The 24,090-nt window shown below is 41.0% G+C and overlaps 2 protein-coding genes across 9 annotated transcripts in view; one reads left to right on the top strand and one right to left on the bottom strand.

The window, feature by feature from the left end:
• TXNRD2 (thioredoxin reductase 2) overlaps positions 1-1,285 on the bottom strand; it is a 33,335-nt gene extending 32,050 nt beyond the window's left edge. The window contains exons 1-2 of the mRNA XM_086856262.1: positions 1,173-1,285; positions 70-135 (exon numbers count right to left, since the gene is read on the bottom strand). Of these exons, the coding sequence (XP_086712388.1) occupies positions 70-135; positions 1,173-1,245 (139 nt within the window). The 5' untranslated portion in view covers positions 1,246-1,285. The remainder of the gene's footprint in view (positions 1-69; positions 136-1,172) is intronic.
• COMT (catechol-O-methyltransferase) lies at positions 103-23,037 on the top strand. Of its 8 annotated transcripts, none has more exons than XM_086856263.1 (6): positions 1,319-1,624; positions 8,176-8,226; positions 15,838-16,120; positions 17,883-18,076; positions 19,304-19,435; positions 21,775-23,037. In XM_086856263.1, exons 1-6 carry the CDS (start codon positions 1,496-1,498, stop codon positions 21,952-21,954), a joined length of 969 nt encoding a protein of 322 aa, XP_086712389.1. In that variant the 5' UTR covers positions 1,319-1,495; the 3' UTR covers positions 21,955-23,037. The 8 variants fall into 8 exon arrangements, with proteins under 8 accessions (XP_023793288.1, XP_023793294.1, XP_023793293.2 ...); XM_086856265.1 differs by lacking the exon at positions 1,319-1,624 and adding an exon at positions 5,134-5,192; XM_023937522.2 differs by lacking the exon at positions 1,319-1,624 and adding an exon at positions 6,643-6,846.
• The last annotated feature ends 1,053 nt before the right edge of the window (positions 23,038-24,090 follow it).

Raw genomic sequence — 24,090 nt, 5'->3', positions numbered from 1 at the left:
TTCCCTTAGCTTTCTTACACCTCACTGAAGTTAACCCAAAACTTTTGTTAGTTACTTATGCATACAAACCTTCTTTTGCACAAGCAAGGCCTCCAGACCCTCCACCAATGACCAGAAGATCATACTCATTCTTTCCTGTGAAGAGGAGGTGAAAAAAAGGAATAGAAACAGACCAGGAAGATGGGAGAGGTATGTAAAAAGGACAGTATCAGAGTACACCTATTTTTACAATTGATTATTGCTGATTTGGGTTTTCCTCACTTTATTCCAGCGCTGTAGTTCATTAAGCTATCTAGTCTGGTTTTGTGAATGAAATATGGAAAACAAAGCACTTCAAACGAAGTGAGAAGATTTTTAAATTTTTTGCATAATGCCCCAAGAGGCTCATAACTAATGCAACTGAGATCTAGTACAGGTCACTGTCTCGGCATTACAGCAGCAAGCTCCACACAGCTATTTTTTCGCGGGGTCACCCTATCGGACTCAAAGCTTTATATGCCGAGTGCGCCTTGCCGGGGCGTGGGGTGCGGTCAGAGGGAAGCTGGCCCCTGCTGCCACCTCGGCCTCGGCACAGACCGGCCTCGGCACAAACAGCCCCGGCTCCTGGCGAGAGCAGCCGCAGGTGAGCGATGACTCCTTTTAGTGAGGGCACAGGGTCGCTACTGCTTTCGGAGCCGTCACGGGCAGGGCGGGCCTTGAGGCCACGCAGCATCCGAGTCCGGGCGTGGGGGCTTCCACCGGCAGAGCCGAGCGGGCTGGGAGGGCCGTTACCCTTTGGCGCTAATTCCGCAGGAAAGGTTGGGCTGCCTCTGGGCCAGGGCCAGCCCCAGCCCCACTGCGGAGCCCCCACTCCGCTGCATCATCTCCTTAACCCGGAGCTCCCTCAGCGCCCAGGGTCTGAGGGACGAGCTGCGCAGGAGCACCGGGCGCGGCGGTGGCTACCAGAGCCCTCACGGAGAGAGGCGGCCGCCGCCCGTCCCGCCTCGGGGTAGAGCGGAGAGGCGGCCCGGTCCCCACAGCAGCCGCTCGAGCCCGGCACCTGGGGGCGATGGGAAAGGCTTGGGGGACCTTCCCAGGGCGCTTTGGGCGTCGGAAGGCGCGGCAGCCGCTTCCCGCGGGGAGCGGCGAAGGCGCGGCCGCTGCCAGGCCCGAGCCCCGCGGGTACCGCGTACCTGAGAGCGCTCGGACCGTACGGCACAGCCCCGATACTGCCGGGGGACGCGCTCGCCGCCACAGCGCCGCCATGCTGTACGGCACAGGGCCCCGCGCCCGCCAGGACCCTGCGGGGTGGCCGCGCAGCGCCTGAGCGGAGGGCGGCGGGGCCCCCTGGGGAGCCCTCGCGGGAACCGCCTGAGGGGAGCGCTCGTCCCGGAGCCCTCACGGGGTTGGAGGAGGTGGGCGGAGGTCTCTGGCGCTGGTGAATCACAAACACCGGCACACAGTCGTTGGGGTTGGAAGGGACCTCTGGAGATCACGCAGTCCAACCCCTCGTACAATGCACGGCCACCTGGAGCAGGTGGAATGGTGGTTTGGAATGTCTCCAGAGAGGAAGACAGCACGACTTCCCTGGGCAGCTGTTCCAGTGCTCTGCCACCACCAAGATAAAGTTCTTCCTCATGCTGAGGTAAAACCTCATGTGTTTTAGTTTATGGCATTGCTCCTCATCCTGTCATACTATTAATGTGATTCCCTTTCAGTCTTCTCGTCAGAGTAAACAAGCCCAGCTCCCACAGTCTCTCCTCATAACAGATGCTCCAGCCCCCTCATCATCTTCATGGCCTGTGCTGGACCCTCTTCAATAGCTCCTTGTCCTTGTTATACTGAGGAGCCCAGAATTTGACACATTATTCCAATTCTGAGCTCCTCAATTAGAATCAGTTAAAGTTAGACATTAGGAAGGAAAAAAAATAATACCACCATTTGCTTGAGTGGCTTCCCCCCAGATCCTGCTGTAGAAAGGGTTTGGGAAAGACCTTTTGGGAAAGACAAGGATCAGGATGACTGCCCTCACTGATATCCAAGACCTGTCCTTTGCCCTCTGAACCAGCCATCCCTCTGCAGCAGATGTGGTGATAGGAGCTGCCACAGCCCCTCCTCAGGTGCCAGGCACTGGCTGACAGTCTGAAACTTCTGAGGAGGTTTGAACAAAACAACTTCCATGAGGTGTTAGAGGCAACAGGAGATGTTGCTCCATGTTCCTGTGATTGTGAACAGGACTTGGGTCTGGAGAAGGGGGTTCCTCTGCTGGAATTCTGGAGCGGGGCCCAAGCATTGTGGGTCAGTGACCCCGACTTGCACCAAGAGCTTTCATACATGGCTGGGCTGTAGTGAGACAGATATTTGCTTGGAGCAACCTGTCAGAGCACCTCCACAGCTTCAGGCAGCATTCCCTATCCCCGTGCCACATGCCTGCTATTGATTAAACCAGGTCAATGGTGCTGACCTATCCTGAATGGGAGCTGTGGGAGTTAATATGTGATGTGTTCTGACCGCCTGAGTTAAAAGGCCTCAAAGCTGGCCTTGATCAAAACAGATCAAGGGAATGAGTTCCTTGTTCAGAGGTGCTGGCTTGGCCTTTACTGAAGCTCAATACTTGCCCTGTCTGCTGCTGTAGGTAGTGGGTCATATGTGTTAAATACCATCACAGCCAAACCAGAGTTTGGGACACGGAATCAGACACATTTTCTACAGAAAAAAGCGTTTCAGGCAGTCGTGGTTCAGGCTCTGGAGCAGGGGCCCCGCTCACAAGGGGGCAGCATCCAACCATTTTGTTTCAGAAAACATCAATCCTCTGGTCTACAGCTGAGGAGAAATGTCAGGAAATTAAAATACTCCAAAGAAAGTTTTCCAGAATTTTACCTCCAGTGTAGTCTCTTTATTTTTGTTAACCCCATTAATGTTTGAAAATACATGAAAAAGGAATTATCACTTTAGTAAGTGGATTGATGATTTTTTCCAGCATCATTGCTATTAACCATCACCCCCAAAAATACAAGAAAACCATAGGCAAATCCTCTGTTATCACCAGAAACAGTTACCCACTGTAACAGCACTAGAAAGAAATTTCTACAGCATACTGAGGGGCCTTTGAATTAAAGAAACCTCAAGCATATTCGGATATAATCTTTTATGCTTTTCAAGGTACATACATGCAAAGTTCTTTCAGCTTTTTGTGTTAGCCACAATTCTGAGTTGAATCAGGCAGTGTTGAGCATATACTCTTCACAGAGATTTAGTTCAGACATGTAGGATCAAGGGTAGAATTAACTCTCCCCACACACAAAACAAGTTTATGTGAGGAGATGGCCCTGTAGCATTATGGTGTTTTGCTAATAAGGAAAGGCCTTAAATGTGGCAAAGCAAGTGAAACTAAATTGAACCAAATGAAAGGAAGGTGGGGTTCAGTTTCTTCTACTGTGTCTCTGTGGATACTGAATGTGAAAAATCAGGTAGGTAGCACAGTGTCTGTGTAAAACTAAGTCACATAACTTGCTCACACTGGCCTGAGAAAGTATGGCCTGAGAAATCATAAGGAGGAATCCAAACAGTCCTTAGAGAAGGAAAACAACCTTTGCAGGTGTTGTTTGTCATCTTGTTGTTTACTTGTAAGAAACGGTCAAGAGGTGTAGTTCCTAACTGTCCAGTGATGGTGATGTGTGGGTTTGATGACCAATGAGAGGCTTACCTTTTCAGACCTTCTCAGAACTGTCTATTAAAGATCTGGAAGAATAAAAAGTGCTCTCTTTTGCAACTAAGGCTAGAGAGTCTGTCATCAGTTTGCCGTTCCTAATACAGTGCAACATGTCTCAAGTGAAAGGATGAAAGGAAATGACCTTAAAAAGCTAAGGGAGGTTCAGATTAGAAAATACAGGTGGTGCTGTGCCACTGTGTGACCATATGATGCTGAGATGTCCCCAGCCCTGTGGCTGTATTCCACAGCTCAGGATAAAGCACAGTGCAGTTGCACAGGCTTTCCCATCAGGACCGCCAGCTTCAGAAGAAAGTCCAAAGTCTGTGCCGTGCCATTCCATTTGTTCCTGCTCATTCTCACAGGCTTGATCCTTGAGAATGATAAGAGGCAAACAGCAGCAACGAGGGGTGGGTTGTGCTGACGGTGACAGTATCAGTAAGAGCAGCAGCCCCTGGCATTTCCTTCTGTCAGCACAGAGCAGGGGTGTCTGTGCTGCACTTCAAAACTCTTTTTCAGGGACTGGAGACAGATACTGGTTATCAAATGTGGTTTCTACTGTATCTTTGGCTCAGCTCATATGGCTTTCTTATTTTAGTTCTTTTGTGGTTAGTGTATGTTGATTAGATAATTAGTGATGCACACACACACACATATATATATAATACCTTAATTTCTTTTAAGAAAACAAGTCCTTTAGCAGCAAATACATTCTATTACTAGAAATCATTTAGACAAAGCCTTGTGTTTCTGCAGTGAAAGAATATATACTTCCAAAATTGAGATTAAAATACTTCTTACAAGATAGCTATCAGACTTAACATCATATTTCCACTGGATTTTGTCAGTTGTAGCTAGCCATATTTAAAGTCATAAATTGACTTATACACTACTTGTGGTTTGGTTTATTTCCAGGGGGAGATGTTTATTCAATATATTTTAAACAGTGTGGTATTAAAAGGGTAAAGGAGACACTGTATCAGACATGTACATAAATCCATTCAACAAAAAAAGGTGCTTTGTCAGTCATTAATTGGTTTTGTTAGCGGGAAAACTTTCTCCTTTTGAATTTATTGTAAAGACAGCTTGCAATTCTGTATGTTGTTTCTTTTGTAGGAAATAAATTTTATTATATTTATCAACAGCTTACTTAACTTCTCCCTCATGAAGATGACCAGGACCAAATACTTTTTATACCAAACCTTTTAGAAAGGTTTGAAACTTTTGACTTTCCAAGCACATCTCGTCTTTCCTGTTTTTCTGGCACAGTTTCCTTCATGTTTTATATTCCCAGATCAGCAACCAGGAAGGGTGGGGGGGAAAAAGAGACTTGTCAGGTAGATACTGTCTTTGGAAATCATCACTTTGTGTCCTTTTTAGTGGGTGGAGTGGGAAATCAATTCTGTCAGAGGTTGCATTTTGTGGTGTGACCTAATGAATAATTTACAGAAGTGTCAGTGAACTCTACTGGATCACTGGTTGAACTAGGCTGCCTCCGCATGAGGTAGGACCTTTTGGTTTCTTACCATCCCTTTCTTTTAAAGATTATTTAAGAATTATTTTGAGAAATTTGTCTCAGAGTAAGACTCGTTCCAAATTTAATCTATGCCTTTTTATTCTTTCCTTCCTTAACATAGATAGATCTTCTGTTCATACATTGTCCTGAACAAATAATTGATTGCACGTAAGGGAAAAAACAGCAGGAACAGATGTCGCTTCAAGTAACAAGTGATAACTGCTTGTATTATCTGTTCAAATTTAGACTACAACTTTGCTGGCCACCTTTGCTCTCTTTTAGCTGTTTCCTATTTTAGATATTGCCACACAGTTTCCGGATTCAGACATGAGCGGTGCTTCCTTTCCTCAAAATTCTTCTTTTGAATGTTCCTCAGCAAGAGAGACTAATTTGACTGTGGAAAGCAGCAAATTTCCATAAAAGAAAATCCCTCCTGCTATTCTGAAAATGCAAGCTTAAAAGAATTTTCTTCCACTCAGTGTTTCATATGATCTATGGGGTTTATGATAATGTGCTAGCTCTCCTGTGTCCCTTTGTTTCGGCTTTTAAAAACCAGTCTTTGTCCGGGATTATTAGAAGAAGGGAATGCCATTTGTTGTTATGCCAGGCATGGATTTAGGGGGAAAAGCTCTAGCTCCGTGCTATGCACAGCAAGTGGGAATGGCCCCGCCACGCTGCATCATGTGATTGCAGCTGGGAGCTCTATCCATGAGCAAGTCTGCTCAAGTTTGTGCAGCCAGATCAGAGCTGAAGTGGCGACTGTCAGGGTGAGTCAGCCTGAAACAGCCAGTTATCCTGAGCTGCTGCCATTCATGTGATGTTGCTCCCAGGCTAATGCCTCCTGGCTCTACACCTTCCCATAGATGTGCCCTGTGAATCCAGTACCTGATAGATATTCTGAAGTACCAAATCCATCTTTTAAGATCTTAGTCTTACATAAAAATTATATTACACCAATATATTTGCAGTTCTCTAACCTGGATGTATTAATATCAAAGTAGACTTTTACTGTCTAGACAAGGATAAGTCATATAGATAGTATATAAATTCACTTACTGTGGAGTTTTTAGCATTGTTAGTACATTAGTAAAAACTTGCAGAATTATCCATACTTACATAGAACACGTGTTAGGCTAATAGGTAGATTAAAGAGAGGCATAAACCAATGTCTATGAGGCTACCAAAGAGATTTCTTGTCTTGGGGAAGAAAATACCCCATATTACAAGATTTCAGCTTTCTATTGGAGGCAATTTATGGACATTATCACACAGTTTGGGTGGCTTAACCAACTTGAACCTCCAGCTTTGTCTAATTTGCAGTTATTGCCATTCACCATTTTTATGTATGTAATGAAATATCTAGACAGCAGCAAGGGTTACTTGCAGGCGTAGCTTTTATCACACAAGTAAACAGCTGTGGGCAGGCAGAAGCAAGTTTGCTCCTCCCATGCTTCGAGCCTGAAGAATATAATTCAGCTCTAAGTTAGAAGACTCTTAAAAGTGTTGTCATGGAATGTTGCTCAATCTGGGAAGTCTTGGCACCAAATTATGCTGCTAAGCAGAAGCGGGGCTGACACCACCCACAACTAGCTGTAGTTAACTGCAAGGACTTCTCCAAAGAGCAGCTGTATACTTACACAAGGTCAGTGCTTAGAGTAAGTTTTACTGTTTTAAACTCTTTTCTCCACAGCCCAGCAGTAAAAAATTTCTCTTCTAATTTGAATTGTGGGAGGCATCAGGGATCGTGCAGACAAAACCAGCTTTTGACCAGACAGGAAATTACTGTCAGTGAAGCTGGACTACAGTGTTGCTGAATTCATAATTTGTTGTGCTTGATGTCTGCATTATAAGAAAACATTTGTAGAGCTAAAGCCCAGTTATACATGGGAGGGATAGTTCAAAGCTATTCTGTATTGACACTGGGGACTATGCTGTATTGCAGGGTGATAGTTATGTTTTGTTTAGAGCTACTAGAAATACTTCAATCTTCACCCACCTATTTTCCCCCACAATTTTTTATTCAATTAATCTGCTCAAAATTATTTGGTTTTCTCTTGTCATGCTCTTAGGTGGTCTGTAATTCTTTCAAGGACCTCCCCTATCACTTGACAAAGTCTGAAGTTTTCAGAACTTCAGCTCCTGTTTTTGCTACATTTGGTACAATTCTTTAGGTCATTAAAAAGTTTCTAGACTTGAGCTTCAAATACTTGCTGACTAGGTCTGAGTTTTGCAGTAAGAATACAGGAGAGAACTATTACTATATTGTGTTTGGGTTTTTTGTTTTTCTTCTGATTTTCTTTGATGGTGCAATTTAATTGCAGCTGGATTATATTGTTCCCACCTCAAAGGAAACAGTATAGACAGACAAGCTAAGAACAACGTTTGTTAGAATAAACCTCTTCTTTGAGCAGTTTTTAGCAGAATATTTTTCCAACCAGAAGCCACAGAAATTCAAATGTGCTATTTATAATGTATTGATTGCAGCTCCTCCTGTAGTTGCTATTAAGCCATTTGCTATACATACCTCGCCTGCCTCCAGCAGCACTCTATATTTAACCCACATGCCTAGGTCTTGTTCCTACCAATTCTGCTCTGGCTGTAGCATGCCACGTCTGAGCTGAAAATGGAACTAAATCCCTTGGGCCAAATTCATTCCTGAAGTTGCTTGATTGAACACATTGCATTTCCACTGAGCACAGATTTGGCTCATACCTGACTTTGTCAGCATTCACTGTGCTGTAACTAAGTAACAAGAGCGCTGTTGTTAGGGGACAGATGAATAGCTTTCTCTACAGTTATTAGAGCACTGAGCACCTTTAAGGAGTGCAGAATCTGTGAAAGGAGGAGTTGGGGAAAAGGACACCGCTCCTTTTAGAGTCTGTGTAACAGAACTGATAAGCTATTCCTGTGATGTGATCGAATGTGACTGAATACTGCAGGCTCTTGGACTCTTATTCTGTAAAATCCACAGGAGAGCAGCACAGGAAAAGATCGGAGGAAAGCTTCTGCTATACTAAGAAAGGTACATATTTATATTTTCTTATTTGTCAGGCTTGACATGATGTGTTATCTTAGATAATGTCACTATTTTAAACAGAGGTGCTTATGAAAGGAGTGGTGTTTTCCACATTTTGACTGGCACTCATTGTCAGGAAGCCAGTCCGTGGGCAGCAACAGCTTTCACAAAGAGTAGGACATATTTGTGTGTAACGCATTTGTACTGGATTGTAAATCTTGACAGCTGAAAGAAGTGAGATGAGATAACCCTGACTAATTGAAAATTTAATTTATGGCTATAAGTATGCTGGAATTTGGTATTCATTTGTATTCAAGAAAAAGCTGAATGCAAGTCAAGCTTCAGTTCAGTCACATTTGGCTGAATAGATGCTTTTATAAGTGTTTTGCTGCAGATGTGTTTTATGGAGGTTTTCATTCTCAAGAGGGAGTTCTGCTACTGCAAAATATCTCTGAAGAAGAGACAAAAAGCGTGTACTTTTGCTTGCTAGTCCTGTTGGTGCTTATAAAGTATCCTTCTGATGCCCATAATGGATATTTTTTACCTTCTGTCCTTTACAAACTCATATTTACCAATACTGTCAACTACATCATACTGATGAACTCTGTGAACAACCTTAAACAACCTTTACTTTGTCTCTGCACTTCTGCTTACTCCATCATGGACTTCTCCAACAAAGCCCTCAGGTTCAGAACCACATGCATTTGCACAGCTTTGCAGTATTGAAATACAAAAGAAAAACTTCCTGATTTACAGCTTTAGTTTGCATTAATGAGAAAAGAGTTTGATCGCATTTACACCACAAGCAACTTTCTTGCCACCCAAGCTTAGCAATATTTCTCAGCAGTTTGGTACCCAGTTTACTTCTGACAGTCTCATACTGTTGTCTTTCAGCATTCCTTCAGGATCACTGGAATTAAAAGTGACTGGGAATTTTTTGAAAAAACATAATTTTGGCAGCAGTCCTTGAAAACAGATCTTAATGTGTGAGGCCATTCTAAAACTCTCTCAGAAAGCAATTTCTAGAGAATTTGGAATAGAGAGCCTCTATGCCCACTCCAGGCACTTTTCTGGGGAGGGCTTTCACTCAAGATTTGAAACCAATCCCTACCCTGCTCTATCTCAGGCTCCCTCTTCCCACACTGTGTTTGGTTACCTGCTGTGCTGTGGTGGCTCCCACCTTGCCTGGTGTGTTAGAGTTGTTAATTTTCACAGAAATAAGTCATAATTTCAGCAGAGATTTCCTTCCTAATCTTTCAGATCCCTCAGTGGGTGTCCTCACTACCAAGTTTTAGTTGTGCACTCCCCCCAGCCTGAAGAGCAGCCTGTGGATTGCAGAAAGCTGTGCTGGGAGAGAAACAGATTTACAGTAGATTAGCTGGTAGCCTTGGAAGCAGGGCAGGAGCATGCAGTGGGGATTTGGGACACTAAGGATTCAGCCCTGTGATATAAGGAAGAGACTGTGAAATAGGTCTGTCTTGAGGACAATTAGCCATTTTGGTGGTCTTTCCTCTTCCAGCCCTTTCTCCCTACCTCCATTAGGGGCAAAATCATTCAATAAGAGCTTGATTTTACCCCCTGGGGAACATGAAAATCTCAGCTTAGAAAACTTTTCACAGACCAATTTCTCATATGCTGTCAGGGCAGATCACTTTCTACTTTTGTCAGTCCTCCCAGGTAGGATTTGTACAGTTCTGCTGAGCCACCCTAATCACTGGTCTTAAACAGTGGTACAAATAGTACAAACACATCTGGACTGCTCCAGCAGGAATAAGGACTATCAGAAACAAGCACTTCCTAGGGGTATCTGAAAGGGTCTTATTCCTGAAAAGCTGTCTTTCCTTAAGGCCTGGTAAAGTGCATTTCTTATCCTTGAAGAATTCTCTCACCCCAAACTCTGGCTTTAATCATGCAGTGTGTTCACTAGGTCAGTCTGGGTTAGATTGCTAGAAATTCTTGTGGATCTGCATGTTGGATGGAGATGAAGCCTCTCTGTGTGGCCAGTTCATTCTAAACACTGCACTTCTTTATGGGGCACATAACCATTATATAAACTTTCTGCTTTGGGTAATAGCACCGAATACCATCTCGAGAATGACTACTGGGAAGTGAGTTTTAAGTGGGTAGCAATTATCCTAATTGAAATCTACGTGGGGAGAATGGATTTAAACACCCTTATGAAGCTTATTTGATGGGGCTCCCAAGTAGGCAGTAGGCACTTTTCTGTTCTTTTCCTTTTATTCAGTAAGAAGAAACTTGTGTTTGTTTCCTTTCAACCTGAGAAGAGGGAAGAAGACAAATGGCTATGGGGGCAGAAAACAACCATCAGAACTTTGCATTTATGGAAGACAGGTAGTTTTTTAGTTGAGACAGTGAAGCTAAATTATAGTAGTTTGAAAAAAACTGAGAGGAAAATCTAGATTTCAGGCAAGAAATAGTGAAAAATTATATAAAGTCTGCTCAGATTGTTTTCATGATGTCAGTGGAAAATCTGAATGCCAAACTCCCAGACTAAGTTTCCATTGAAATACAAGCTATTCACATTTGGCAATATGATGATTATTCTTCACAGAGCAGTTGCACTCACTTGAAAATACATAAACAGTAATGAAAGAATAGAAGGTAAAAAGATATTTTTTGACCTTTAAATGTACTAAATTATGAAGCTGTTGAATTGTGTTGCCTACAGCAACAGGATACAATATGTTTGGCAGAAGTTAGTTTAGACTTTCTGACCAAAATACTCTGCTTTTCTTGCTCTGGGAAAACATCAAGACAAACAAAATGCCACAAAAGAGAGATTGCCTCATTCTAAGAGTCAGAAACTCCAGTCCCAGCACAGCACAGATCTCTGGCTTAATGCAGGACATTGTTAAAATATGTGTAGAGATATGCTGACTCTTCTGCATTGTTTTCACAGTGCTTCATAAACAGCTAAGATATCCTTACTAGTGTGCAAATCCTCTGCATACTTCAGTGCATCAGTGTCTAAAGGCATAATTTCAGCTGAAGCTGAAAAAGGTTGAATTATATAAACTTATCAAGTGCTCCCAATTCACCAGGTTATGTGAGTTAATAAAGTAAAATTAGATTCTAAACCCTTTAGCACCAGAATGTTGAAAGTACTGTCTGGATGCGTGGAGACTCATAATGAACTCTTAAACAACCAACCAGTACTTGGCAGTTAGATTAAATGCATGAAAAATTATAGCAAGACTGGATGTACCATCTTTCCTCAAAGGCCTGAATTGTCAGCTGGCTGAAAGCTCTTTAGGAAAGCATTTGAAGCACTGCTTGTCTCCACATTTTCCCAGTTGTTCATAAACTCAAGAATAATAATGTCACAAAGGCATTTGCAGTGCAGACAAAACTACTTTGCCTTTCCCCAGGTGTTATACATACATTCATAGCAGGGACTTTTCTGAAAAAGATTAATTCAGCTTTACAATGCCTTGAAAGTTTACACACATAGCAGTAACTTTAACTCTTGTGGCAACACAGAGGAAGATAAGAAAGCTCATCCAAGGCCAGATCAGAAAAACATTGCCAAAATGAGACTCAAAGCTAAGTCCCCTGGCTCAGGGTCACAAAGTTTCCTCTCATTCCAGCCCTGGAGAATACCAGTCTAATGTATGTGCTGTCTTTGTACAGAAGTGTGGATTTTTTTGTGATAATGTTTAGGACTTAATTTTCAGTACAAAGCAAAGTAATATCAGTTTATCAAAGCTGAAACTGTAATGAAAGGCTCTGTAATTAGGCTTAGAAGGATTCACCTTGATTAGAAAAATGCTCTATCCAGCAGTTTTCCACTCACAAGTATTTCAATATCTGTCATCTCTTATTTTTGCATCTGTAGGAAATTACATCTTGTTAATTACTCGTAATTAATGTAATGAACTGAGCTTCAGAATAGTTAAATAGTCAAATATGATACTTCTTTAATCCACTGAGTATAAATCTCACTTGGATATATGCTTTTGTTAAAACATTTAAAGGTGCTTACTTTCACATGCTTATTTTTCTTCTCAATAAACATCAGTTTTTAGCAGAGGGATGTTGGTTTGGAATCAGAGAACAGTTGCAATCAGTAGTTTACATCACATTTCTATACACTTTCCTCTAACAGTGTTATGAAAACTTTGTACCGTTTTTATGAAACACTGAAAAAGATCTCAGTTCAATCTGGTTACTTGGACTTACCTTAAAAATTTATGTTAACCAATTGTTCTAATCCTAACTTTTTCATGTCAGGAAATTCTAAGCAATTTTTTTTTAGCAGAGGTTGGAAAAATGTATCAGAAGGATTGATAAATAGCATTACTGAAAGATCCTTACTGTAACCTTTGGTGAAATGGCTGGAGTCAGCTGCATGAGAATAAAGAACAGAACATACTGGTTTGGGCTCCATCACATGGGCATTTTTATGATTTTAGAAAAACTGAATATCATATGATAGGGGATACTGAATCCCCTAACTTAACATCTGTTGGCATAATAGCAGATCTCTAAGTCTGAGCCAATATCTTGATGTTCCTTTTAAAGCCACTGGAATGACTTAGGTGTTCTCCACTTGCAGGTAAGTTGGGGCAGCAGATTCCCACATTTTGTGTCTGCTTCTCTCTTTGAAAATGTCTTTTTAGATTTCTTTAAGTTGAAACAGAGATACTCCCATTCAAATGCTGATTGTTTGATTATGGTGTGCATCAGGGGAAAACTGCTGAGCTGCATTATCAAGTTATGATTTGGTCTTATGAAACCTGCCAAAATGAGTAAGATTAGATGCACAAGAAAATAACTCAGTGCTTTAGAAAGACTCATCAGCAGTTTGATGGGTTTGGGCATGAAATTTTAATATGTTTTCTTTTAAAATCTGTCTTCTCAAAAACAGATGTACTGATATGTGCTATTCATTCTTTCCCATAATGTTGTCCCTCTAGTTTTCTGTTTACTCCCTTGCTGAATTTTTCATTTGCCTGCTATTTTCTACTTCAAAATTTAGCTTTCAAAGAGAAGGCTTCCTTTATTATGGTGTTTCTGAAGCACAGAAGAGGTTGCAGTGCTAACCTGTGTATTTGGAACCTCCATATAAGCATTAAATAATAAGAGTGGCTGCCTTGTAATAAATGGTTATGGGAAAGTTGACTATATGCAAGTTCAGTTTTATTGCATACTTAATGAATCTCATGAATCCACATTAAAGCTAAAATTACTGTTGCATTTTCTAAAGCTGTCATAACATGACTGTCTCCTAGGTAGTGGTAGTTTTAAATTTGAATTACACACTTAATTTTCATATCAAATATTTTCCAGCTAAGAATACGAAAGCAATTACCTATTTTGGTACCGATCTTTTTTCCCTCTGGGTGCATGACCATCACCAATGCCTCTTGCTCTTGGCAGACTGCCTTTACAGTCTACTGCTGTCACTAAATTTATTTTCACACCTATGAAGACAGAAATTAAGAGGGACAAACCTTGAAAAAAACTATTAAAAAAAAAAAGAAAGAAAACCACAATGTGTCTGTTTCTCTCTTTTTAGAAGGTACCTTCTCTGGAAAGTGGTTTTCAGGGTAATTGCCTCCTGAAGGAGTTCTGCTAAGAACAACCCATACTGCGAGTTTATGAATGTGCTGGAGTGTTATACAGAAACATTAAAAATAATAAAAAACCCCAGTAGTTTAAAAACACTCCTTGATATCTCAAAAATAAGTGAACTCATCTAGGAATGGAAAAATTAGCATGCACTCTGTAGGTCGTTTTTACCTGTGAGCAACCTCTGGAAAGGCAGGTGGGCTCTGCTCTTACATGTGGTACCTCTTATGTGTGGTAGCAGTCATGTGTGATTCAAGTGCAAAGATCTGAGGCACTGTAAAAAGTAGATCCCTCTGAGTACTTGATTCATACAGTCAGTCTGAAAAAGCATTCCTGCAGGACAGAGAGTAGGGCTGAGTTAGCCTACAGAGGCTGTCTCTTCCTGTTTTGATAAATCTCATTAAAAGGTCTCATACCAATGCTAAGCAATAAAGGAGGAAAGCTGTTCCCCCCAAAATACACTACCTAGTTCATCCTGCTGCTCCCATCCACTCTGGCTGTCTGACAGATCTTTGAAGGGCAGCCCCAAACATACTGGCAGAATCTCATAGTGCTGAAGCAACAGCCTGTGGCAAGGTCTGCTCAGAGAATGCCAAAGTATCCATTGTATCCAGAGGATTATGTCTGGCAGTGGTCTGCAGCAATTCTGAATGCCAGCAGTCTTCAGTCCTAGAGGCACCTGACTGTAGCTGGACTGTCACCAAGCGAGTCATGGATGTGCAGGGTAACAGTTTCACCTGTCCAGAGCAGGAAGGTTAGAGACCTGCTGGCCTCAGGAAGTGGTTTCTGGGCACCATCCATTCATTGGCATTCAGAATAATTATCTCTCACCTGTGTCAGTAATCCAAATCCACCAACAATGACCACAAAATCAACTAAGCCATGAAAGTCAAGACCAGTCAAGTGAAGCTAGAGAGATATTTTATGTTAAACTGACGATCTTTTCACGGCCCTATCGAAGTTCTCCATGGGCAGATAATGTGAAACATTTTCATGTAGAAAAACTAAAATAAGCTGAAGTCCCATCTGAAAGGTACAGGACAATTGGGCTTAGTCAGTAGAACCACTATTGCACAGAGGGAGTGAAGAAAATTGACATCCAGACCTTCAAGATCCTGTTGAAGTGATGAAGCAGGCTCATATTACCTAGGAAGAAATATTCAGGAAGTCCAAGAAGCAAGATTTTCATCTGCTAATGATGCTGGCAGGCTCTAAAAGGAAACGTCTCAGGTCAGACTTTGCAAGAAAAGCATTCAGGGTAACTGTTAACACTGGTAACTGCTTAAAAGCAAAATAAATACTTTTGACAGCTCCAAACAAATCATACTTGCTCTGCAACTAAGATAAGAGGATGGGTGAACAAAATCAGCTGTACTGTATCTTGAGCATATCTCCATGGAAACTCAGTCATCCTCTGAAGTCAAAATGTGTTCTGCATGATGATTCAAAATCTAAATAGTGGGATAGATTTTCCCCATGTGCATATGCCAAATCCCACTACAGAATGGAGGTCAGACCATCCATTAACATTAGGATTTTTCTGGGACAATATTTGGAGAAACAAAAAAGAGAAGCAAGAACAAGTGGGAAGAGATTTGGAGAAATTTTGTTATCTCCTAGAATGAGACAATCCCTTTGTCATTGGTCTTGGGTAACTTAGGTGAAATTTTTGAGGATGTTGTAGCTCCTACTGGAGCTAGAACACATTTGATGCTGGAATCTCCCCGTGCAGTGGCATGCTTGGAGCCAGGACTGAGCAGCTGTGTGGGGGAAGGGAATAGAGCATTAAATAAAGCTACTTGTTGACTGCCTGTAAAATTGGCTTTTAAAGGAAGTGCTACAGAGCACCATCTATTACCAAGTGACAGAGAGCCTTTTACAGCTACTCTGGACACAATCATAATTAAACTCTGTGTGTTCCTCTTCAGTATGGTTGGTTGTGGGTTATTGAGCTCAATATTTATAAAAAGGACAGCCCTCTCCTGTGCCACCTTAACCCTGGGCTGTTTTTCTCTTTTCTTCCAGATGCTGGAGAGCTCTTCAGTCCCTTTGTTCATTGTCTTCATCCTGCTTTTCATTTTGTTGCTCATTGTGTTGCTCATCAGGAAAAACGGCACTGCTGCCCTTATCTGGAATGAAATAATCCGGGAGAAAGTAACCAATTTCATCATGAATCAGAGCAAAGAACAGAGGATTTTAAATTTTGTCCTGCAGAATGCAGTCCGAGGAGACCCCTGTAGTGTGGTGGACACTATAGATAAATACTGCTCCCAGAAAGAGTGGGCCATGAACGTGGGTGATGAGAAAGGTAATTGCAGCAGGGGTCAGCATCGGAAAAGATCCTTCAAGACTAGCCTAGTAGAAACATCTGACTGTATTCACATGGCAACTTCCATCTGCTGCTGCTGCTGCAAACACCCTAACCCACACAGCCTTGTGCTCAGCAGAGTAGTTCTGTCAACAGTATTACCTCCTTGTGCAGATGTTTTTGAAAAGGGGTATCCAGTGACTCATCCAGAAAGTCACAGCACCAGATGTGGGTTTCTGTGTTGTGCACATTGCAAGTGTATAAGCAGAGAGTAGCAACTGATGGGAAAAATCTAGGGTTGCATTATACCTCACTTTATACACAGAGTGCTTTTAAGGCATAATGCATATGCATAAGTTAAATACTTTCAGATCCTTAACAACAAGATAGCAAATTGAAAAAAAAAAAAACCCCAAATTTTGTTTAACAATATGAATTTTGTGTATGCAGGCATAAATTAGAAGTTTCTGTTGAAGGGAGACATCCTATCCATGTCATACAGTATCAGATATTGTTGCTATTTAACAAGTAAATAATTTTGTTCTTGTCTCCTAAAGAAAAATATGGGAACGAAACCTTTTTTTCATAGCTGCAGGAAAGCAGAAATCTTTTCAAAAAACTATAATGGCAAAATGTTAATATGTTCCCTTATGAATTAGAAACAAAAGTACCTCTTGCTGGGAAATTTCTGGGGAAACTTGCTTAGTCTGGGATTAACATAGCTAATGAAATACAACTGTAAGCACCATAATAGAAATGCTCTTCTGACATGGGTACAGTTTTTGAAAGTTGCTTCTCAGCATACCTGGCTGGGGTGCTTAGGGCAGCAGAACAGTGGGTCATGGCTGAATAGGAATACTTAAAGCTCTAAACTTTGAACATTTGTGATTAAATTCTTAATTTCACTCTAGTTTTACTCTGATGGCCTTTCCTCAGATAAGACCCATCAAAGCTTGTGCATCTTTAGTCCCTGAGATTTCAGGAGCGACTACATGGCTTCAAGATGCCTCATCATCATCATCATAATCTTCATAAACAAATAACACCCAGAAGAATATCCCTTAACGACCATGACTTAGTATAAAATCCCTTCCACTACTTTCTGAGTTTAGTTATCTAGTTTCTAGCCACACAAATAAGAGGAAATTTCTCACAAATAAATAATTTTCTTCAAAAGGACTGAACATAGTACACTGTCATTTCTTTTTGGGAACATTTTCTGTTGTTAGCAATTGAATAATGTTTTCCATCCCACTAATTCATGCAGTGAAACCAATATTTTGCAACTTTGTAAGTAGACTTTTCCTTTTTCCTTTAAAGATGAGTATTTAGAATAAGAAATTTTATATCAGACTACAGCATGTAACAATAGCAACAAAGATGAGCACTCAAAATCCAGGAGTTACATATTTCACAAACGTGGCCAATTTCTGCAGTAAGTTCTTCAAAAAAATGTCTGCATTTTCCCTTTCTAACACTATAAATTAGTAAGGGAATTCCTTACTCAGAAATATGTATAGTATGAAACTAATATTTATTTTAGCTGAAAGTTTGCATTTTGAGACTTAAAATGTCCATGATTTACTTGATCACAAGCCAGTTTGCAAAGGATACAGTATAGAATTTGACATCAACTCTTAATTTTTGAATATCCTGAGCAACTGAGTACATGGATTTTTTAAGTTTCTTGTCACTAACCTGCTCTTCTGTATATGAACCACTTTGATTTTGTCAAAAGGCAATCTTTTCCCATTTTAACCAGGTAAAATTCTAGACAAGACAGTGGAAGAGGCCAATCCATCAGTTGCCCTGGAGCTGGGAACGTACTGTGGCTACTCAGCAGTGAGGATTTCTCGGCTACTAAAGACAGGAGCTCGTCTGCTCACTGTGGAGTTCAACCCAGAATTTGCTGCTATAGCTAAACAGATGATTGAGTTTGCTGGAGTACAAGATAAGGTAAATACCATTTTGTCTGTAACCACTACAGCAAAACTGGTTACATTGTTTTCTCTTTTTCTTTTTCCTTGTACCCATGGGCCTTATAAATTTAATCAACTCTATGCTTAGTTACAGTGCCTGACCTCTCACAGCAGGACTTCACTACATTGCCTTCCAAAAGCCAGAACACTAGATTTCTCAATATAAACTAAAAGGTTCAAATTGGTGTCAAGACTGACAACAAAAAACGGAACCATAGTCCAATTTGTTACAAAAGCTCACAGGAATCAGTTGTATTATGTGCAATGTACTTCAAATGAAAAGTATTCACCCAAATCTAGCTGGTCACAATACCCATATCTAAGTTTTGTGTAGTAAGAGGCATCTTGACTCTGTATAGCTGGTTGAGATGCAGGTGTTTCCAGTCTATATTCCCCACCCGCCCCCCTCCAGGTTGGGGGATTCATGCCTGAGAAGTGTCTTCAGCAGACAACTCACTTCAGTGGAGCTGGAAACACTGGAGGAAATAAGTCCCATTGAGGGACCTTCTAATGTGTTTCTTGACTTCTTGAAGAGAACCTGAAGTACTAGTGACATCTAAAACTGCATTTCCCCATCTGATTTAATCTCCTGATCCGCTATGAGTCATAAACCAGACATTTCTTTACCACTTTCTTCCTCCTCTCACGGTTTATGGCGCCTGCCTAACAAAAATCCACATATAGCAGCTGCTTTCAGTTTAACAGTAGTAACTCAAATAAACCTGTGAGGAAGATGTAACATGCTCTGTTCTGTCTCTTCCTTATCCTGGTCATATCAATTTTACATACTGCAGCCTCCATCTTTATTCTTATCTAACCTGTTCTCTGCATTTTTTCCTTTGCTTGTACTACAAGACTCTACTGAGATGTAACTAAAAAGAAAAGTACTTAAAAGCAGTGTTTTCAACACGAGATTTCCATGTTTCCAGTAAAGACACATACAATAAAAATAACAGGTCACATTTTCTGTTGTTAATTTAAAAACCAACAAAATCCAAACCACCCAAATTCATATTTTGGTACATAACTGAGTTAGTTTGTAAAAAATAAAAAAGTACATTTGACCTAACCCTACCAAATAATTCAAGTGACACAATATTGAGCTATAAACACGATCCCCGATGTCTGGCTATGATTTAAAATGAGCTGGGAGCATATGATTTTTCTTAATGGTTTGCAGTTCATCAGATGATTTGTATTTCAGGTTAAACTCCTAGAAGGCCCTTCAGAGGAAATTATCCCCCAGTTGAAAAAAAAATACGAAGTGGACACTCTGGATTTTGTCTTCCTGGACCACTGGAAAGACAGATACACACCAGACACCATCCTGCTTCAGGTCAGTTTGCACAATTCCAGTCCTTTAAAAGCACAGTAGCAAATACCTTCATGTCTGTGAGACCTCTCTTCTCCATGAGGGACCACATCTGCTGTAAAATGAAGACTAGCAGCCAAAACAGCAGCCTTACAAGAAAAGAGGATTTGAAGGACAGGACCCTAAACTTTTGTTAAGGACAACTGCCAACACTACATAGCTCAGGACTTAGTGAGTACTGCTGAACCATTCTGTTTCCTGAACATACAGGTGTGCAGTAGAAATCCTCCCTGGAAGAGTGCATGGCCTGAGTCTTGCACTCCATAGGAGTGCCTGCATGGTCACCACCCAGAACACTTGACCCAAAGCCCATCCTGATCCTGGGAAAGGGTGAGATGTAGGACCTGCTTATCCCAGCTTCACCTCTCTAATTTCCTCAGTACCCCTTTTTTTGCCTGGGTCTACAATGCTAGCAGAACCTCTTGATGAAATACCATTTTGGTAGCACAGCTAGGGAGCCTGACTTTTCTTGAGTCTTTACAGTCCACCTAATTAATTTGCTGTAAAGCAATGTTAAAAAGAGTGCAGACTGCCCCAGCCAGGCACTTCCCAGGGAAATGCTGTCTAACTCTATGTCCAGCCCCAAATGTGAAAACATTATGTGTGTACCTTCCCAAGCTGCCTTAACCATTGCTGTGGGTATTAGAGTAAGTTGGCTGTAACAGCAGTAGGCAGTGGCAGAGGACTTATAGATAGGAAGGTATTTTCAGGCGTTAAATAAGAGATTGACAACATCTGTACCTATCAGCACATACAGATACTCTCCTAGCTGATAACATTTTCTACAACCGCCTGTTTTTATGGAAGCACCATTTTTCAATTATTTTCTTCACAAATAAATCCACTTTTTTTGAGCCTGCCTCTTAAGTTGAGAACCTGCCAAATACTTCCTGACCCCTGCTTGAGGACTACAACACTATTTTCTGACCCAGGCCCCCTGGTTTTTTAGTTTTAAGCCCTGTCCTCCAGAAAGCAGTTTGAAAAGGAAATTTGTTTGGGGTTATGAACAGCTAGTATTGAATTTACACAGCAGTAGCTGAAGAAAATGTTCCCTCCCTACAGTTATTTTGTACTCAGAGAATGCTTTCTTTTAAACTGCCTGTGTAAGGATGACTGAGCTCTTTCCACAGTGCATCCTTATCGGAACTCAGCCTTCACAATACAGCCAAAACAAACAGTTTTTAGTTCCATGGTAGTGGTTAATCTGATGCAACTGTGATACAAAGTTGCAAAAAACGCCCATGAAATTAAGAGGAGAAAGAAAAAGATCCTCAAATTTTCTCAGATGTCACAAACTTTCTAAAATGTATTTTTGGCAGGTATTTCAGTAAGAATAGTTAATAGTTAAGTATGAATATATTCAGATGAAGTATGTATATATTGGAAATGGTCCAGACAGAAAAGCCAGACATGAAGAGCATCTGAAATCCTGATGACCAGTGGAAAATTCAGTATGTTGTCTCTTGCAGGCTTCTGTAAGCTGTGCAATAGAAACAGACTGGAGGGTATTTGATGTGTCTCTAAAATCACTTCTACTGTGCTGACTGGTGTTCAGTCCCCAGAGGCAAGAGCAATAAGCTCAACGGCTTCTGCAGGACACTCGTCAATAGAACTGCTCTCATAGACTAGCAGTGACAAAAAATACCCCATGTTTTGGCTACAGCTACCGCCTGTAACCACAGGATAACAACCAAGCTGATTTAGCTACAGACTTCATTTTAAAACAGCTGGTAAGCTCAGATAAGCAACTTCTTCTAGACAAAGATACCAGTAAAAATTAGGTTTTTAGGTTTACTGAGGATAAACATTGCACTTGAAGTGACTATTGCAAGTTAGTTATGTCTTGTGGAAATTTGTCAGAGGGATCTTCATTTTGCAAAAACCTTGCTTCATGCCCAGATCCTGAACAAAATGGCAGAAAGTTAAGATGAAAGGAAAACAAGTGCAGAAAATCTTTCATTCTTTACATGGTTTTAAAGTTTTTAAACATGAGGAAAAACAAAACCACCTTACTGATCATGTAGACACAATCACTAGCTGGAAACAAGCTGAAGAGCAAACCACACAATTCCACTTGATTTGCTATTTCAGAATCAGCATCTCTAATGTTCTACTAATAAACAGAAAAAATCAGCAAATGAGAGTTACTCAGCTTCTCTCGTGTCTCTTCGACCTTCCAGACCTGTACCACAATGGCTTTTTGGATGCAGTCACTTGAGTATACCTGGTTAACATGAAGGTACATTACATTCAAGCCAATGTCTGCTTAACAGCCACTATGAAGCCATTTCTCTTCTTTCTAGGAATGCAACTTGCTGAGGAAGGGCTCAATTCTTCTGGCTGACAATATAATTTTCCCAGGAGCTCCAGATTTCCTTAACTATGTCCGCAAGAGCCCCCATTTCCAATGCACTAACTACCCATCTCATCTGGAATATATGCAAGTAGAAGATGCTATGGAGAAGGCTGTGTTTTTGGGATAAAGAGAGTCATTAATAATCAACTTTTGTTTCAAATGATGTAAATGCAACTACACAGGTTAACTTGTCCATGCTTTACAGTTTTTTTAATTATTTTTTTATTTTGGAGTCTGTAATTAAACAAGCACTAGTGATCTTTTTAGGTGAGGTAGAAACCAAAATATGGAGTAAGTTGGGCCTGTGCCACTGTTCCACATTAACTCGGAAAACCCAAGGTGATGCAGATTACCTTGCCTTGACCAACACATCATCAAACAACAGAGTCTGTTATTTTGAGCTTAACTTGAACAACCACAGTGTGGGTTTAGGGTGGAGAAATACACTGCAACTTCTGAAGACTTGTGTCCCCAAGCTAAACTCATTAATCATTAGCAAGAGTGGAAAAAAATATCCATGTTGCAAGAAAAGACCATTTCATGTGCCCTATTTTTGCTAAATTACCAGCATGCCTCTTGATGCAGTGAAGGCTCCTATTGTGAGATCAGATACTTCTTTGTACATTTACTGCAAAAGTTAATCATCTCTATGTGAGAGAAAAGAGCACACACTGAAAGAAGGCAGACCCATGTAGTGATGAGAAAAACAAAACAGAATTTTGAAACCACAAACAAATAAAATTATTAATCTGCCCATGCAGAGGCAGGGAAAACTGAAGTAGTAAACAGATGAAAATAAACACAGTAACCAGTAACAAAAGGAGCAGACTCCTTCCAAAAGGATATAGAACTACGTAATATTTGACCTTGAGAAAATGCTATTTATCCCCTCATTATACTGTACACACATAGTACATGCTTTTTAGGGGCAGGGCAAGCTGCTTACTCTGAAGTGCTGGGTATGTTTAAGATGCTGTATAGAAGTCTAGAGAGAATGGGTTTTAGCAGGTGGGTCCTGAACACCCTGGTTAACCTCACTGCTGTTACACCATGTGAATAGTGTGGGTTGTCATTGAGAAGATTCAAAGCCAAATATGAAGCCTGTAACTCACCTGAATGATGCAGAAATCCAGTGGCATTTCCTAGCATGTCCTGTGATTATATAAGGCAGCAACAGTCACATTTATAAATAAAAAAAAATAAAATACAACAGAGCAGGGGCATGACTTTCATTTTTTCCAATGAATTCTGTACTGCATGTCAAGCTTCCAGACTTGAAACAGCCAAAGAAAGATCCAAGATGAAAATGAAGGATAAACATTCTTGTCTTTCCCAGTATGAATTCTTCCAAGCCTGTTCAAATTTCTTCCTTGCACAGCCCACCTTACCACAGTGGTCCCTCCCCTGGCCTGTGTGCTGCAGAAAATCCACCTCCAGGACATGAGGAAGGAGCAGAGGATCACCAGATGAAAACTAGAGTAGGCTAGGGTGAGAGAGTCAGTTTAGAAATGGACCAAGCAAACCATGGTGACACAGCTAGCTTGTAAAGTGTGATTTCACAGGGATAGGAGAAGGTAACACTATCAGAGTTTTCCTGACAAGTTAACTCTGGCATATTGAGGAAGACAAAAGTTTTCCTGTACTGGGTTAAATTATGCAGAAGCAGCCTCAGGTGACTCTGTTGTGCTGTTCTGTGAAGAGCCAACACTGAGTTCTAACACTTCCATCTCATACTGTAAGTCAGTGATTAGTTCTGTAATAATGCTCAACAGCATGTCCTCTTGGTATTCAGCTCAACTCCAAGTCATTGGAGCAAAGTCCTTCAGGTGGTTGGAAAGAATTTTTGCAAAATTTGCAATAATTTTCAAAGTAATTTTCAAAATAATTTTCAAAATAATTTTCAAGCACATTTACTGGCGTATACAAGAAAAAAAGAGAGAAAACTGAAAAATCTGAATACATACGGCAGACCAAAAAATTGGTACATCTGAAGCCTTGACTCCAAAGAATCCTCACTTGTGTTTAGTCCTAAACACCTCCGTACCCAGTAGACACTCCTGTCACAGCAGGGCACATCACAGGCTGATGAGCAAACCAGTCTCAGAAGGATAAGTAAGAGTAAACAGGTAGACTCTTCTGCACTTTACAAGAGAGGATCAGAAAAATGCAATCCTACTGCTCGTTAATGGCCAAAATTACTGTTCAAGAGACTGTCAAGAAGATTAGGAGAGGCAGAAACCTGTAAAGTGGATATTTCAAAAGA

Source organism: Cyanistes caeruleus, chromosome 18, assembly GCF_971803275.1.
Source record: "Cyanistes caeruleus chromosome 18, bCyaCae1.hap1.1, whole genome shotgun sequence".
Taxonomy (NCBI): Eukaryota; Metazoa; Chordata; class Aves; order Passeriformes; family Paridae; genus Cyanistes; species Cyanistes caeruleus.
This window is presented reverse-complemented; position numbering and strand designations above follow the sequence as displayed.